Source organism: Ylistrum balloti, unplaced genomic scaffold (genome assembly GCF_031769215.1).
Source record: "Ylistrum balloti isolate Yb309-2 unplaced genomic scaffold, AGI_CSIRO_Ybal_v1 Utg370816, whole genome shotgun sequence".
Classification (NCBI taxonomy): Eukaryota; Metazoa; Mollusca; class Bivalvia; order Pectinida; family Pectinidae; genus Ylistrum; species Ylistrum balloti.
Window position 1 is genome coordinate 116096 of NW_026782472.1, and position 17290 is coordinate 133385.

The 17290-nt window shown below is 32.2% G+C and overlaps 2 protein-coding genes across 2 annotated transcripts; one reads left to right on the forward strand and one right to left on the reverse strand.

Annotated features, from left to right (window-relative positions):
• The first annotated feature begins 399 nt into the window (after positions 1-399).
• On the forward strand, positions 400-1832 carry LOC132558721 (uncharacterized). The gene is made up of 4 exons (XM_060223317.1): positions 400-419; positions 570-765; positions 1011-1125; positions 1681-1832. The coding sequence occupies exons 1-4, from the start codon at positions 400-402 to the stop codon at positions 1830-1832; spliced, it is 483 nt and encodes a 160-aa protein (XP_060079300.1).
• Positions 1833-2762: 930 nt separating this feature from the next.
• LOC132558725 (uncharacterized) lies at positions 2763-16303 on the reverse strand. The gene is made up of 9 exons (XM_060223321.1): positions 16292-16303; positions 10281-10320; positions 6673-6893; positions 6257-6399; positions 5694-5839; positions 4906-5002; positions 4419-4605; positions 3808-3922; positions 2763-2965 (listed from the first exon to the last, which is right to left on the reverse strand). Exons 1-9 carry the CDS (start codon positions 16301-16303, stop codon positions 2763-2765), a joined length of 1164 nt encoding a protein of 387 aa, XP_060079304.1.
• Positions 16304-17290: the final 987 nt, after the last annotated feature.

Genomic DNA, 17290 nt, shown 5'->3' on the forward strand with positions numbered 1-17290 from the left:
GTAATATAGCTTAATTTAGCTAAATAATTTACATTCAACATTGAAACACAAAGCTAAATACAAAGGAAGACAATAATGATTTCTATGCCATTGTTCACATCACAGATACAGTTTTATCATTGATGTTTTTACAGCATCCAAATGTAAATTCACTCATTTATTTCTGAGAATTCACCAAGAAAGAATGTTCGCGTTGTGTCGATTTTGCATCAAGTACTGATCCTATGGAGTGACATTTTAAAAGGATATTATACTTGATTAAACTATATTCTCAAATGCTAGGATTATCGAAGAACACCTGTTTGCTCTGATGTAGATAATCTTCATCCGGTACGGGTGAGACCTAGGGATTGTGTTGCCAAGCCTAACAAAGCCTGGGATGACGGAGGCATAGCAAAGATGGTCATTCTCGAATCGGGGTATTTAACGTCGCCATTGATTACATGAGTTTTGAATTCATTTTCATTTCACATAAACTTCGATGAATTTCTATGAATAAACGTTCTCTATTCATATTAATCGCTACAATAGTCAGGTGATAAAAAGTAATCCATTTTCACATTGTTTAGATGCTTACCTACCGGGAATGACGCATCGCCGTTCACTCCGTCTTCAACATTTAACCTGACCAGTGACACTACCAAATTTCCAGCTGTTTATAATACCGGAAGTTTCTACATGCCTCGATATGAAAACAAAGCCGATGTGTACCTTAGATGTAGATTGGATTTATGCTTTCGATTAGATGACACATCATGTACAACGGTATTATGGTTATTATATATATATATCTTATCAATTAAAAGGTATATAGTTAGAATTTTCCTTACTATGTATCGTATGTCACAGCAAACTCACTGATCGTGTGTTGTCACCGATTAAACAGAATGAAATCTCGCTTGATATTTGATATCCACAATAACATATAAATATCTTCAGTATCATATCTAATGTCGTATTTTGTACTACATGTTAATAAATGAAATTATCCAATAGAACATATCTTGCAGGATATATGTCAGGTGCGGAAACGTCGAAACGCAGACACCAGTGAAGACTCAGCTGTCATAGGACTACATGTTACCGTCATAGGGAAACAGTCAGGACAACTTCAGAGTTCACAAGGTAAGGACGACCCTCTACTGTTATATAGGTCTTATATCCGAAGGGCAGCTGTCTGTGTGCTAGCTATGCATAGTTTTCAATACCATATGAGAAAATAACACTGGTTTTCTGTACTTTCGAATTTGGGATGGGATTTGCAATTATCCTAACAGAAAATGTACCATGTAGTGTTTTCCTTTCTCTTTCGAACCCCTGAAAGTGTGTGTTCCACTGTTTGTCATGTTTGATTACTGTAAGCAAACAATTATTTCAGAAACAAACGAATGAAAATAATAATAAAAAAAAAAAAAAAAAAAAATCCCACAAAGTTCCGCAGTTTTTATAGTTTAACATATAATTTTAAATACACTGTTACATTAGTGATATAAAACCAACAAAGTATTTACTGACATGTCAAAGGAATCTGACTTCAAAATCGATTTAATTGTGGGAAATGATGGCAGAGCAGGAACAAAAGATACACATACATGAAAATCCATACAGTTTAAGGAAGATAGATAGATTGCGATACTCTATGAATATGTTTTTGCAATTTATTTGGAGTTTTTGTTGTAGATCACACTCTGGCAGCTGAGGAATATTGCATTGAAGATCATGGCTTTTTAGGGGTGGTCGGTGTTCTTGGCTTCCTCGTGTTAGTGGCACTTAGTGTAACGTCATATCTCTATTGTCGAGTTAGGAGGACATTTACTCGGAATCATTTTTAGGGTTGCTCGTTACACATTATCATCATTAGAAACTCTTTTTCCCAATAATATGAGCTTTTTCACTTACACATCAGCTGCTATTTATTTATGAAACTTGCTAGGAAGAAGTGGTAAACAAGAATATGTGCTTGTAATAGTCGCAAGTAAAGGTAACATCAAGAGTTGTTCATCGCTAGAATATTGCATTAAGTAGAGTAATAAATGCAGTGGATAGTAGAATTTGACTGATCTATGAAAACCATAGAACAGCGTCAACAAAACCAATGTATACGGCGACAATATATGCATTTTTGCAATAGATAATTTCCATGTAAACGATATCATTTAACAGTCACAAATATACTATTCTATAATTTCAATGCTATCACTATGTATGTTTTTTTCTTGATATCTCTTAATCAAAGCCGCAATTATCTTGTTTGAAGTGTAACAGTTACAATTAGAAAAAAAATAGCAATTTGTACTGATATATAAAAAGTAACAAAAGCTTGCAACGTGTACATACACATTGTGCAACTATGATTATTATTATGCTTTGCTGCCAGTTTGAGATATCTTACTTTATCAAGTTTGTACTAGATACGTCAGCTTAAGAGCAAAATGTTTAGTAATTTAATAAACGTGTATGGTAATTTCACATAAAAATATGCTATCATATGTTACAATACAAATACAGGTATGCATTTTTCCCAATAGAAAGAAATACGTAACAACAAGAATAAAACATTGCATTCTGTAATGTTATATTTATGAAAATAAAAGATGTTGACGAATAGTTTGTGTGTTACGTGTCAGTGTTATAGACAACGATGGATACTGATTATCAGGTTCTAATAAAACATTTATTTAACAAGACATCAACAAAATTATATTTCAGCAAAAGTGTACAACAACATCGTGTATTTTGATCTTAAATGTTTTAAGGTTGATTTAAAAGTAAGAGGATGGCGTGCCGGTATTAATTCTGGGATATATGACCATCGGCATTTTAATTTCCCGTGCATGTCCTTGGCCTTTCAGCTTTCTCAAAAGGTAAGCAATTAAGAGACCATCAAGGATCAGAATAATGAAAACGGTTCCAGCAACTGAAGCGAACATCCACGTCAAAAAGCAGTTATATGTCCCTTCAGGAGCTAAAACAAATAATGAAAATTAAGTCAAACATATAATTTGTAAGTAAGTATTAAACCTGTATTATCCAAATAACAGGAGGTTCATAGGTCTTTACGGTTGCCTGTGTTGAATTTTTATATTTTACAAATGACAAGCACAAACTTATCCCAACTGCTTTACCCAATATCTAGCATACAAATTAAAGTTATAGATTTTTGTTTTAGCAAGAGCTGATTAAAAGGACATTACAGAAATTTGAACAAATTTAACTCTTAGGGGGCGGCGATGTCGTTCTTAAAACATAGAGCATCATTGACAATGAAATTCAAACTTTCATTCCACCGTACTACATATCCGAAATCAGACTTCTGCTTCTTTCGGTTATTGAAAATTTAAGATATTTGACACGTGAACCTTGGAATATGGGTCAAGGTCATTCGTTTGAAGTAACTTGTTAGCCCTTCATCCCAGCATGCTTCAGGCCCAATATCAGATCTCAGGGGTGTTTTGGTTATTGATAAAAGTAAAAAGATGTAGATTGTTTACAACAGACTCACGACGCATGACGGACAACAGATGACGCACGACGACGTACAAAAAGGCGATCGCAATAGGTCACTTTAGACTTTGTCTTAGGCGAGAGGCAAGAATGATAGAAGCAACAAGAAGGTAGCAACTACAACGCACTAAATACGAAGTTGCATACACTAGACTTATTACCATAGTAAAACCCGTTATCTATGGTTATACATTGCGTACAGAAGTATGAAAATGATACGTAAAACGTCGTCGTTATAGATATTTAATCACACACATGTCCAGCTGTATGCTTTATGATATATATATATCTAAATAGAGATACCTGTGCTGTTCGTATCAGAATTTAACTGCGAGTTCGGGTACACGTTGATTTTGGTACTTGCACGGACTTCAACCACTCCATCGGCAGATCGCTTCTTTCGAGACGTGCACATGTTCTACAAGATATGATGCAACATATTGATATCGGTCTAGTAGATTTACGAAGTAAGACTACATGTTCCTTCTTGAGTTCTAGTTTGTATGAAAATTTAAGAAATGAGAATTTGATAAGTGTTACCTACTATTAGGATCTTTGAAAGTATACCCGCCGAACAGTTATTTTGTGTTCATGTGTAACACAGAAATTTACACACAATTGTTTGGGACAATCTTACGCAAGAACAGGAATCCTATATTTCAATGTGTTAAGATTCCATCTTTAATTGTGTAGAGTCAGTTTACCTAATAACGAAACAATTTGCTTCAAAACGATAATTATGTCTCACTTTGTTCAAACTAGGTGCTCTAAAACAACAATGTTATGTTTAATTGTGTAATGAGTACCTATATAACAACAGAAATCCTTGTTTCGATTTGTTAAGCAGGTGAATGATGGTATAAATTCTACCCGCTTTCAGAATGTAACACATGTATCTTGTTAATTCTACGTACCGTAAAACAAGAATCCGATAAAGAAGTACAGTATTCAATGGTTACTATGAAATTTAATTCAAAGGAGTCTGCAAATCTTCCTATTTCAAATACTGGGGATAATGCCACAAAAGGCGATGATCCGTTTGACTCTGTGATAAAAGGTCCTGATAGTGATAATGCCTTTTCTGTATAGTTTACTGCACACCTGAAATAAAACGCTGACAAGTCAACGGATGAAATAATATTCAAGAATGGGAATCGTATGGAAAGCTTACATAAACAATTTGGCGTTATGATTGAAATAGTTTGAATCAAGGTACAGACAGGATTATTGCTCACACTGGAATTATTCAAACGTTACCAAAATCTTTATATATGGTAGCTATTTTCAGGTACTATGGGAGGAAATAAATTTGTAAAATAGATTATATTATTTCAACTCAGAGGTGATATTTGATTTGTTACATGGTCATACATTAGACTAATGTAATCCGTAATGCCATACCCATTGTCGTCTATGAGAGTTCTCTTTATAGGCGCGAATGTATCTGAAGGTGAACAGATGAGATTTTTAAGTTGAACCCCCAGGACATCTATGCTTTCTGAAAAAAAAGCATAACAAAACACTTTAAAGGAAGTATTGTAAACTTTCAGTTATTTATTTCTGAAATCATTTCCCAAACAAACAAGTATTTACTGCAGCGTCCAGTTCTATTTGGTCCCGGATATATATTTTATTTATCAGACCAAGAATATATTCACATACATTTTATTTTTAAAATACACAAACTGTGCGTGAATGTGAAGGGCATTCGAGAAAATTCCGGTAACAACCTTAGCTGCTAGTCGGTTAATTAACTCATATTTGCATAAATTTGGCATGTTCATATTTATATGGGTGTTGTGATATCAATACATAAAGTTTTGTGTTAATTGTGATAATGTGTCCATGAAATCGAAGGTCATGTCAAGTTTTTGGTTTTGTTTTTTAATAAAAAATCCAGTATCATAGAGATATGAAAACAAGTACAGCGCAGTTTATATCAATGAGTATGCGTGTCGTCCGAAAGTCTCTAAAGAAATCATTATCCAGTGATTAGATATAGTTAGAACGATCAATTATGTTTTTTCATTTCGTCCTTTGAGAGATATCAACAATAGGCTGAAGTTTTCAATATCAAACACGGTAACTATAGCCTTACAGTTATCAGAACTGAAGAAGGTGGACCATCTTTACAGGAAACAAATAATGCGATAATTTCCACCATTCAGCATACTTTATAACGTGCTTACCGACTGCACTGGTGTATGTCATTGTGAACTTAAATCGGACCAGATCTCCAAGATTAGCTAAAAATACAGGAATATTTGTATCACTTGCTGTGACAACCTGTAGTTCTGCCGACCGCGAGGAGGTTAGATTTAAAAGGTCTACACTTCTGAAATAAACGTCATAACACATCGTCAAGTTAGTTAGGATGACATTCAGATCAATTCAATATGTCAGTAAAATTAAAAAAACCAAAAGAAAAAAAACTTAATTATCAATTAAGCATTCCCCATTTTCAATTTTGATACATTTATATGCTTAACAATTCTATACATCTATCTGTTACAACTTTACAAATTTAGAACTGATAATAACAAAATAATGCCTCCGTGCCTTTGGAGTTACTTAAACATCACAATCAATATTAGTTTACATTTCTGATTCAGTTTACAGTGATTACCAGTTGTCTGATATCTCCAACACATCAAAGTCAAACACGAACTGAAGATGTAACAACGGTCGTTAAGACAGGTAATTGTCAAATCTAACGAACAAGATCCATACCTTTGGAAGTTACTAAACTTACCCAACACTTATGTCGGAAGATGTCGCCCATTGACTGATACTTTTTGTCGGATGACATTTGAAATAATAAATTCTATCAGTGTAGGACACTAGACCACTGCTTGCCTCGGAGCGTATTTCGACTTGGTAAAATCCATCTGATTCCTGAAACAACGGATAACGTGAAGGAATAAAACTGTATAATGTAATTTTCATATATACTACGTGATAAGTCAGCACAAAATTAAGGCAGCTTTAAACCATAATGAATTCCAAATCATGCTTTATCATGGTTTGGTTATTCGTTCTGTAAAATACAGTATTTTTTAAATACAAAAATCAGTAATAAACATTTGGTTTCCATATTTCGAAAAAAATGAGGGACACCGATATTTCTTTCAAATGTTTATAACACTTTATCAGATTCTTTTTACTTACAATCACCATTCCACATGGGGAGGAAGGATATGTTTGTGTTCCATCGCTGATGGAAAACGTCATACGAATGCTATAAGTCTGTCCACCATCCTGGCTAGATCCTGCGCAGTTTGGAAAACCATTTGCATACACTGACGTAACGATATCAGTGTTCCTGTCCAGTATAAAATCTATATGTATAACACTACTGTTTTGCTGATCTTCCAAACACAAGTAACTGGCTGTTGAAAGACAAAATAAGTTGTCAGCGAATAATGCACTCGTTATAAATATTCATAAACGCACGTCATGATGTCTTTGATATCGTTAAAGTGTATTGTAAAGTCATAATCATTCTGTTTGTTCTGACAATTAGTGATCCTAACAATTATAAGGACAACGAAGACATTTTCAGTTTGTCAACGGAATCATAATCCAACCACCAAATTCAAATTCAACACAACTCGAGCTAAATATCAACACAAGAAATATTTACACTAAGGCGCCTAAACACGTACAAGGAGAATAAGACCAGGAAAATCGACGACACCTGCCATGTAAATATTGGTAAATAGAAGTGAATTATGACTAATTCCCAATTGAGACCACGGTAAAAAACAACTGAGTCAATAGTCACAAGCATCAAACAGGTCCAACACCATTTCGCATTAATCTTCCCCATCATCGAAACTCTGTGTTGTGAGTTTGTCTATCAATTGCCGGGTTGTTGCTCTTCAGAAAAGGAAAGGAACTCGAAACCATTATGTTTATTTAACAGCTTGTTAAAAAGTTATCGATGTTGATTTCGTTGTAGGAAAAGTCGAGGCCAGTAGCCGACACATATATGATGGACATAATCAATACATTTCTTGAAACCAGCAATTTATCTGAATTTGAAAGATATCGGAAAGTCTTCGTGGCCAATTTTGACTCCATAAATCAATGGTATAAAGGCAAAATTAATCAGTCAAAAGAGTGAACACACCTTGTCCGCATTGGTATCCCTATGGTCTGTTTGGAGACATCCTATCATTATAACAATATTGCCTAATATAGTGTTTGGATTTGATTTGAAGCTCATTTCTGAACACGGATATTACACAAAAAAATTAATCAAGCGTCATATGATATTATCAGGAACGTGTAAAATATTGTTGGCATAATCACAGAGTATTCTGTAAATCGATTCACTCAATTTTCATTCCTTTTCATTTAAATGGGTCCTCTGCTTATAGACCAGTATGAACAAAATATTAGTTGTAAAAGATAAATGCAACACAAAGCCGGGAGTCCTAAACATTATTCGACAATATATAAAAATAACATGAAACGCGATTTCAGGTATGGAATATATATTTGTCAGTATGCAAAGTAATACATATGCTACATCTTAGTCGCTATAACATCATTTAAAAATGGCTGAATGTAGGATTGCATATTTGCTTGCTACTCGCTGATTACACCATGCCACTACACTCCCTGGTGATATTTTACCCTGTTTTTATCAATATAATACAGCTGATATTATTCCAAAATGATAATAAAGAAATGTTTACAGTCAATTTTACATGCTCGATATGCCACTTCATGCCCAAAAGAAAATAAACTTAAATTATTATTTATTTTTGTATTTTAATATATCTCACATAAAAATGGAAATGATAAAATCAAAATTGTAAGAAAATGTAGGAATTACTGACGAAATGTTAAAGTACACATGGCATACACAAAGACTGCTGGTTTGTATAAAAGGGCGTTTGAAAAATCCGTATATACGTACGTCAATCAACGTCACCATTGACATTTTGTGAAATCAAATATTCATTGGCTATGTCATAACAAAAGTTACTAATATATTCAAATGCCTTTCGAAAGCATATGGATGAGTCATCTATCAACCTCCTCCTTAAGGTATCGTATCAAGTGTACTTTTAAAGTACACGGTACCCTATCAAGTGTACTTTTAAAGTACACGGTACCCTATCAAGTAATAAATAAACTAAATAGCCTAACTATTGATGCTCCTTCATGTAATATTTACTGTAAATAATACCAAATATAAGTCTGTATATAAGTCTATCAAAACAGATGTTTTTCCTCTTGTGATTGATAAACATTAACATATTGCTATATTGAGACACAGCACATTCCCTGATATCCTTACATGAAACTGATTAAACATAGCAGTTGACGAATATATCAGGTTCACGGCATTATCCGTAAAAGAAAACTAAAGCAAGATAAAAATTCAGAAACGTAAACTATATATAACAAATTTGAAACGCTTACTTAAAAAGCCATTAATAAACGACTAAATTTAAATAAAATAATAGCATGCAGTTCACATTACAATTAATGTGAGTTTGTGAAAATGATATATACAATTGCAAATGACCTATAGAACATGCCTCATTCCTTGATTATGGGTGCCTTTTGCAACCGGCAGGTGCATATGGATACGTATGTCATACACTTGGGGCAATTCTATGAGAATTACGCTTAATTTACGCGTATTAGTTTCCATTACTACAAAGTAGTATGCACTCGAGGAACTGTTCGTTCTCTAGAATTTTGATACCTTTAATGGTGTTGTATTTCAAACCTTCATTCACAATTTGACATTGATAAATAGACGCAGAGTTATTTCACACATTTAGTTTTGTTTTTAATATTAAAGTTGCAGTAAATTTTAAATAAAAACCAAATGTTTACATCAACATAGCAGAACAAAACATATAAAACGCAGCAATTTGTTTGAAAAGTATCCTACTACCGGAATGCCGAATCTTGAGATCATGTTAATAAACACTGTGTGGGCTAGTACACAGCTAATTTACCTTTAACATACTGTAATATTTCATACTCTCTTCAGCTGAAGTTGCGAAGTTGAAACTGAGTTGATGCACAAGAGACAAATCGCGACGGAGTCCAGGAAGATATTAATATTCAGCTTTTTAAAGGTTTTGTAAATTTTCTAGGTCTTAAATATTAACTATCAAGATCATCATAAGTGTGTATGCTGTATCCCTCTATGTAGCTAACTTTGGATTTCAGAATAGGAATTATGACGAATACACATAGTTCCTATACTCTTTATTGGAAAACAATGATGCATATTTAAGTTTGCATAAGCATCTTAAGACTAATACCTTAAAAATAAGTCATTTCATTGTTATATTCTATATCACGATATGTACGCAGAGTTTTCGAGCTTATCACATTATTTCTATGTTATAAATGTGATAAGTCATGTTATACTGGTTTGTAATTTGTGACTGTACATTATTGTTAAAAACGTCAGCTTAGATTGTATGTTTCTTTATAATCTGAAGTTACATGACATGCTACTCACGTAGTGAAGTTATCGTTCGGTGTCATTTAGCGTAAACAGAACTCTAGTGATATATTAACAGGGCAAATAAATAAATAGATAAATTAATAAATAAATACACAAAATAAGTTTAGTAAAATATGTTTGAATCAGAATATATGTTAATTTTTGTTCAGTTAATCCACACAAAATTTAAAGAGCTGATTATGTGGTAATAAACTAAGTAAGCAAAGCATAGAAAATGTACTAAAGAAAGACAAAGCCAATCTTACATTTAACACTAATAATTTAATACTACCTGTTTGCGTCGCTTCTTGTGAACTAATAAACTGTATTTGCTGTTAAATATTAAAAATTCAAGATAAAAAATAAATAAAGAAAGAGATCGGTTTAGAATTGATTCACATGTATGTGCAGATAATTGTATTATACATACTGCACAGCGACTTCAAATATATCCATATATTAAACATATATGTAGATCTAGTCTGAAATATTCAGCAAACATAGGCGTATATATTGACGCGATATTGTGACATATAGTACCTAAGTATTTATTTGTAGCTTGTAATAAAATGGTAACACATTTCAAAAAAACGATTCCTCATTTTAGTCGCCCTCACATGTTAGATTGTATTGAATAAAATAGTCAACATGATAATCTTATTAACGTATCCGTATGTAACGTTACGTCATTTCAAACATATATTGGTACAGTTGCTACCCTTTTGGAAAGCATTAAATACATCGAATATTTTCACAATATCCTCGTACAACTGTATATGCTTAAGATGTCCAAAAACTTTGATTAATTTGTGATATAACGAACGATACACATTTTAGTGAATTTTACACTTACCATTATAAGTAGAACAAAGAGATAAAGCCAATGCCCAAACTAAAAAAGGAGATAGGAAAACATATTACAAATTAACGTATAATATCATTATTTATACTAAATTCTAATATCTAATTTGTCTGAAGAAATGTCTGTCAAAAATGTATGTATATCTAATAATTCGATAGGATAATTGGTATCTCAATTATCGAACGCTTAAAACTCTCCTTTACGAATATATTTATACCACCGATCTACATATTGATTTATGATGTACATGGCTATGTGGATTTCGAATATTCAAACTATTATCAATATTTATAAATTCAAATCGCGATTTTCGAATACTAAGTAACTAAATGACTAAGAACTGTTGCAATGTAATCAAGATGAGAGTTATCTGTATTTTAAATTGATTTCGAGTGCACCAACATTGGTGGAACTTAAAGACAACAGACCTGGGTGTTACAATTATATTGTACAGAAAATTTGAATGTATAGCAAGTGTCACATGTGTTTTATCTGACATGTGTTAATCCGACAAAAACGTCCTGTAATCTAGAGTTTGTTTTTTTTCATAAGTTTCGTTTTACAGTTTTGTGAATTCTTTTTAAATGTATGATTATGTGATTTACCTTCATTGTTAATGTAATTTTCTTTTTAGTCATATTTTGATTATTACACGGAGGGAGTTTATCAATACAATATCGAAGAATGCATGACTCTCAAGTCTAATAGTGTAGAAATTTGAATACGGTACGAATCAAGTTCATTTTATCATTTAGCTCAATTGTCTGTGCATGTTTGAATATGTGCGGAACAGTTAAAAAATATATTGTTATTTTGTTTGAAGCTATACTGCGCTTCATAAACTGACAGAGTTTGGACTGTCCTTTCATTCACTGAGTTTGTGATTGAATCCTTGAATCATCTTTGAATCTTGCATGGTAAATTTTTTTGTTTTGTTTTTTTTTTTTTTTGTTTTCCTTCGAATGATATTTTGAGTCGAATCTATGTGTTTTGGTTGCAGTAAGTAAATGTAGGCTCTGATATTTAGTCTGACCTTCTGCGGATCTAGTCAGACACAGCGTCGATTATCTTGAGTTTAATAAAGTGCAGACTATGTCTAGTTGTTGATCGAAAGTAAGTCTTCAGATTATTTTTTAGTCTTACATAGGTCGGATGTTTTTTAAGTCTTACATTTTGCGCATTGATATTAAGTGCAACAAAATGAAGACTTATATTGATACTGTCAGGTAGCGGGTGATTAACTCTGTCCTGAATGTTAATCGATCTAGGATCGTTAATGTTGACAGTTTGCAGTTTGTTGTTTACTCCGAAAGAGTGTAGATTATTTTAATGTCTAAGAGTGTGAATTGATGATAAAATATAATAACAATGTATGGAAGGATTGACAGAAATCTCACAATGAGTGTACTTCATAAAGCAATACCTGCATCGCTGGCATATATATGAACAGTGTACATATTCATAAATGAGGGTTTTAAACGTCCGATTTGCGGGTGTCAATTAAACTACCGTATTATAAAATATATTCACTTTTCAGACATTTCTTGAGAGAGTCTATCCTACTCTATACCATCCTTGTATAAAAGATAAGATGTCGCTCAATAAAATCCACGATTCTCCTATAAAGTCATTTAATGGTGTATTGTAAGGATGATTTATGCATTCGTTTATTTGATTGTTTGTTAACCTGACCGCAACTTAGCATTGTAATAATGACATTTTGTAATGTCATTTTATCACGTTTTGAGATTTATGTATATTGTTCCCTTTGGATTTTATAGAGATGGTTACCGGGTACTGCGTTATTAAATACGATACCTACCAAAATGTCGAGTCAAATTACTGCCATAGTGTTGTAACAAAAAATGCCACACAGGTTTCTCCTATATCATTGGATTACGAATAGCTTGACAAACCCTGAGAATTAACTTTAATTTCCTGTATAATACTTTTATAATGATATGACTTAGCACTATTTAATGTAATGTCATCTATTTGTCATCTTTTTGACTTCCAATTAATTATCGTCATACTGCTTCATAACGTTTATCGTGTTAAACATTTGAAACATAAGAAACATATTTAAACATATTAAACTATCTTCAAGACTCACATTGAAGCTAGCTCGTGATATTTTATGAAACGAGAAAACTTTGATGGGTGTATATGATGAATTTTATATGTTGTAAAAACAAGAAGAAAGTACAGCAATAATAAATTATCGAAAACCTTGGTTCAAACTGAAAAAAATCGATGAGACAATTTCAAGGAAAATTTACATGATGAACCTTTAGAAAAGTACAAGGAAAGCAAAACCAGATACTCCGGAAGGGTAAGCATATTCTTCTTCATTAGGGAAACCCACCAAGCAAATCTAGGAAAATCAAATGAAGTTAAAAACAACGTCACTACCAGGACTATTAACGAGCATCTAACATTCTTACTTTATATTAGAAAGAGTACTTCACAATGAGAACACGGTAGGATTTTCAAGTTTCCCAAAATATCAACTATGTAATGAGGTTCTGATAAGATTAATGAACTAGGATAACATTGAAAATAAAGAAGAATTGGCTTGTAACAATTCACTTTCAAATCCATCGTGTATTAAAGCAGGGCTAGATATAAGAAAAAAGATATGTTTAATCCCAGATAAGGGACTTTTTTTGAGTGATTCAGTATATGAAAAAAATGTCCTATTTGTTTTGTGTGTTATTCATGGAACTGTGAACAGGAAGGTATTTGGCATTAACGTGAACTTTTAAAAATCTTAGACACCGACATCGTATATGTCACACCCTTTCAATAAGTGAAAATGGTAGTTATAAGTTTAATATAATTTGAGAAAATGTTTTACCGAGAACAAAGAAAATAACGTGTTCAAGGGAAACAAACTTCGGTAGGAGTATGATACTGAGGGACATATACTTTGTATGTCGATATTGTGATAGTCGTGGTGTTGTTTTAAATATCAAAATAAACCATTGATATGTTTAATTGAAGAAACGTGTCACTACATGAACTGTAAATAAATATAAATAATGAACTGGGCAATTTATGTCGGAAATGAGACTCGATCGAATACTTTTGATCATTTACATAGATTTCAATTTTAATTTCCCATTTGTAGAAGTATTCTTGAGAAACCTAAACTCTGGCTACTACTTTTGCAGTTAAGACAGAAAAAAGTTCCAGCTGTACTTCTAATTAATCTATAGAATTAAATTTCCATTAAAAATCCATTACGGCGCAGAAAACGTTTCAATAAAACATGAATAAAGTTGTCACATTTCGTTATTTATTTTACTGAGTATATAAAATGATAAATGGCATTTTGATTTGATCTTAAGTGCTTCAGATTAGAACTGATCTTGTGTGGTCTTCTTAAAACTGCATACAAACAAAATCATCTATACCAATCCACCTAGCAATCAAATGTAGATAAAGGTATGGATTTAAATAGTTAAATGGGTTATAATATGTTTAAAGCAGGTAAGTTATCGTATGTTTTGTTGTATTAGAACGATAAAAAATCTTTTTGCAAAATAATAATATAAATTTCACTTAACATCCGTCAAAGTAATGAGACTGAGTCAACTAACCCCATTTACTTCTCACGGTTACAATGATGTATGTCATTTACGAGGAATGGTGTCAATCCGTGTTATCAACGACATACAATATAAGAAAACGAGTGGTAAATGGCGAACTGTATATAAAAAAATTAAATGAATTTGAAACGGTGAAAATTGATGTAAAACGACTCATTTACCAACAAGGAGATTATATTTGATATTAAGTGTTGAAAATGAAATTTGAAAAAATGAATACAAATAAAATAAACATTTTAACTTCGTTGTCACATTGATTTTATATGAATCGATGCCGATGTTTTAATAAAGCATTTACCACGATTTTGGGCTCCAGTTTGAATTTTCCAGTCCCAAATCAAAGTTCCAAATTTTAAAGTAAATAAATTGTCTATAAACTGTGCATCGAGAAATTTTCTAGTTCAATATCTTGAGGTGATTTGAATAAAAGTTCCTTTAATAGCTTTCTTGTTTTAATTATTTATTGACAAGACGAGTTAGGTATATACTTGTACATTTGGTGTAAGTCTATTGATTTCAATTTGATTCGAAAGATCGTATTTATGGAAGTTAAATATCCACTCAGTGATACAACATTACTGGTTCAATTTCTATTGAAAAGAACAATGATGGTTTCTTCAGAAACAATTCGACCTCATTAAAGCCAGTATCTTCAAACAAAATTGGATTTATTATTTTTTTCATTTATCATTAGCAATGCTTCCTAATATCATGATTATTGATTAAACTTGTCTGGAATACTATAAAGTGTAATTAACAGGTGACAAAATATTTTACACCGTTTTCCCACTTTGATTTCGTTTTTTTAAATTATCTAAACAAGTTCCTTACAGATTGTATATTTCTTGCTGTTATTTTCGTATAAAGTATGTATTATAAGTATTTATTGAATTAGACAAAATATTTCAAGTCACATGTAGATAATATCAATGTAGGATTCTTTCTGTCAAATTAATAGAAATTTCAGTTTAAACGGAATTGCTCCGGTTACCATCAGTTCGCTCATATCTGATTGAATCCGTCCGATTTGACATGACTTTACACACCGTAGAAGCATACAAGGTCACCATCATTAAGAGTACGCATTTCTTTCTTCAATTAAATCGTTTTGTTGTTTTTTTCCTCATCAACATTGGTAGAATTATTAAATATAGAAAAGAATAACTGGATCTTTCCAGAAAATAGTTCATACAACTGTGTTTATATATGATATAATCAGTGTTTTAGAATGTACTAAAACAGTTATAACTGTATCATTTAACTTTGCACTTTGGAAAAATTCTATTTGAGGATTTAAGAGGTTTGACTTTCAAAGTTTAGTCAAATGTTTCCGTGCGATATCTGGAGAAATTCTAAACCAAGTACTGAATCTATCGTGCTTGTTCATCTGGTATGTAGTATCATCTGTCTTACAGATTTACACGATAAAATTAATTAAAGTAACTTCATGGAATGAATTATATTATATCATCACTTTTGTGAGTTTTCAGTTTACTACATTCTTGTGTAACAATGAAGTATAATAATATTAGATTATATTGCTAGGGCTCGAGACTCTTTTATTGAATAAGTCCCATAATATCGACCTTACCCTGTATCATTAAAAACATCAATAAACTTCACTGACAGTGAAGTATTGATGTATGAAGACTAACGCCCTCGTGATGTAAATATGATAAAGAAAAATTTCCCACATAAAACATTCCCACACTTGCCCTTGACTGCATCGTCTTATGGTTTAGAACCATGCACAGTCACGACATAGCATTAGTTTAGTGAAGTAATATATTCAATTAAGGGAATATTTGACAAATTAAACTATAGACTTACCTCTTTTCCCATATCGCCTAAGTTTTCCTATAAATTCCCCGAAGTCAACAGGTGAGAGATTTGATTCTCCCTGGTATTACACACGGAGCTACGGGTACATATATGTAAATTGTGTTCGGGGAGACGGTATCTGATGTGAACTTGTCTTATTATAGTCTATTATACATCAGGAATATTTGTCCCGCCCATACGACAGTGTTGGTTACGCCCATTTTGCTAAGTTTTGACGTAGAGCAATCAAATTAGAGAAAAAGATTTAACATTTATCATGGGGCTTATTTAAACACGTGTCAATGATATCAAATCATGTACCGTCACTACGATAACATCGTCCTTTAGTGGTATTCATTAGATTGAAACCTTGACATTTGTTTCAATAAATCTACATAGTCAAATGCAGATATGCTATCCTCCATTTATCATAAGATAAAGAAGTTGATTAGCGTATGTAACTCTTGGTGATATTTTAGGCGTGTTGCAGTCAATCAACAAAATTCTTCCTTAAATAAAAACAGTGTAGACAATATTTGACTAATGTTAGTATTTTAAATGAAACAGAAAGTATAAGAAATAAAATTATGCAACTTTCGTGAAACGAGAGCTGTCTAAATAACAAGGAAACAGCTGTTGAATTAACAGGCATTGAACACATCAAGCAGTATTTTTCGAAAGTTTTACACTTTGAATGATTAGGGACGTATGCTGTTTATTCAGTCAAAGTGTAAGACTTTTAATATATTGAAACAGATCTTTAAAGAATATCTGAAATTTATTTTATTTGTTTTTGTTCTTGGGATAGAAATTACTTATTGTAATCCTACACTTGGTTTTGGGATCATACCGAGACCGGCTACCCTTGTGATCGACGATTTAGAAAAGAGAACGCAACGTACTAGACATGAAAACATTAAAGGACACGCCTTGGTCATGGAAACTGTATACCGCCACAAGAATAAATTTTGCGATTTCTAGTTATCAAAGTAAAGGTGTATGACAAGT

Excerpts from the sequence above, each read along its gene's own strand:
- LOC132558725 (XM_060223321.1), bottom strand. Across the intron at positions 4,606-4,905 it reads ACTCTCATAGACGACAATGG|GTGTGCAGTAAACTATACAG; the intron begins GTATGGCATTAC and ends GTTTTATTTCAG. Across the intron at positions 3,923-4,418 it reads TATCGGATTCTTGTTTTACG|AACATGTGCACGTCTCGAAA; the intron begins GTACGTAGAATT and ends CATATCTTGTAG.
- LOC132558721 (XM_060223317.1), top strand. The coding sequence starts at position 400 with ATGGTCATTCTCGAATCGGG. Across the intron at positions 766-1,010 it reads ATGACACATCATGTACAACG|GATATATGTCAGGTGCGGAA; the intron begins GTATTATGGTTA and ends CATATCTTGCAG. Across the intron at positions 1,126-1,680 it reads ACAACTTCAGAGTTCACAAG|ATCACACTCTGGCAGCTGAG; the intron begins GTAAGGACGACC and ends TTTTTGTTGTAG.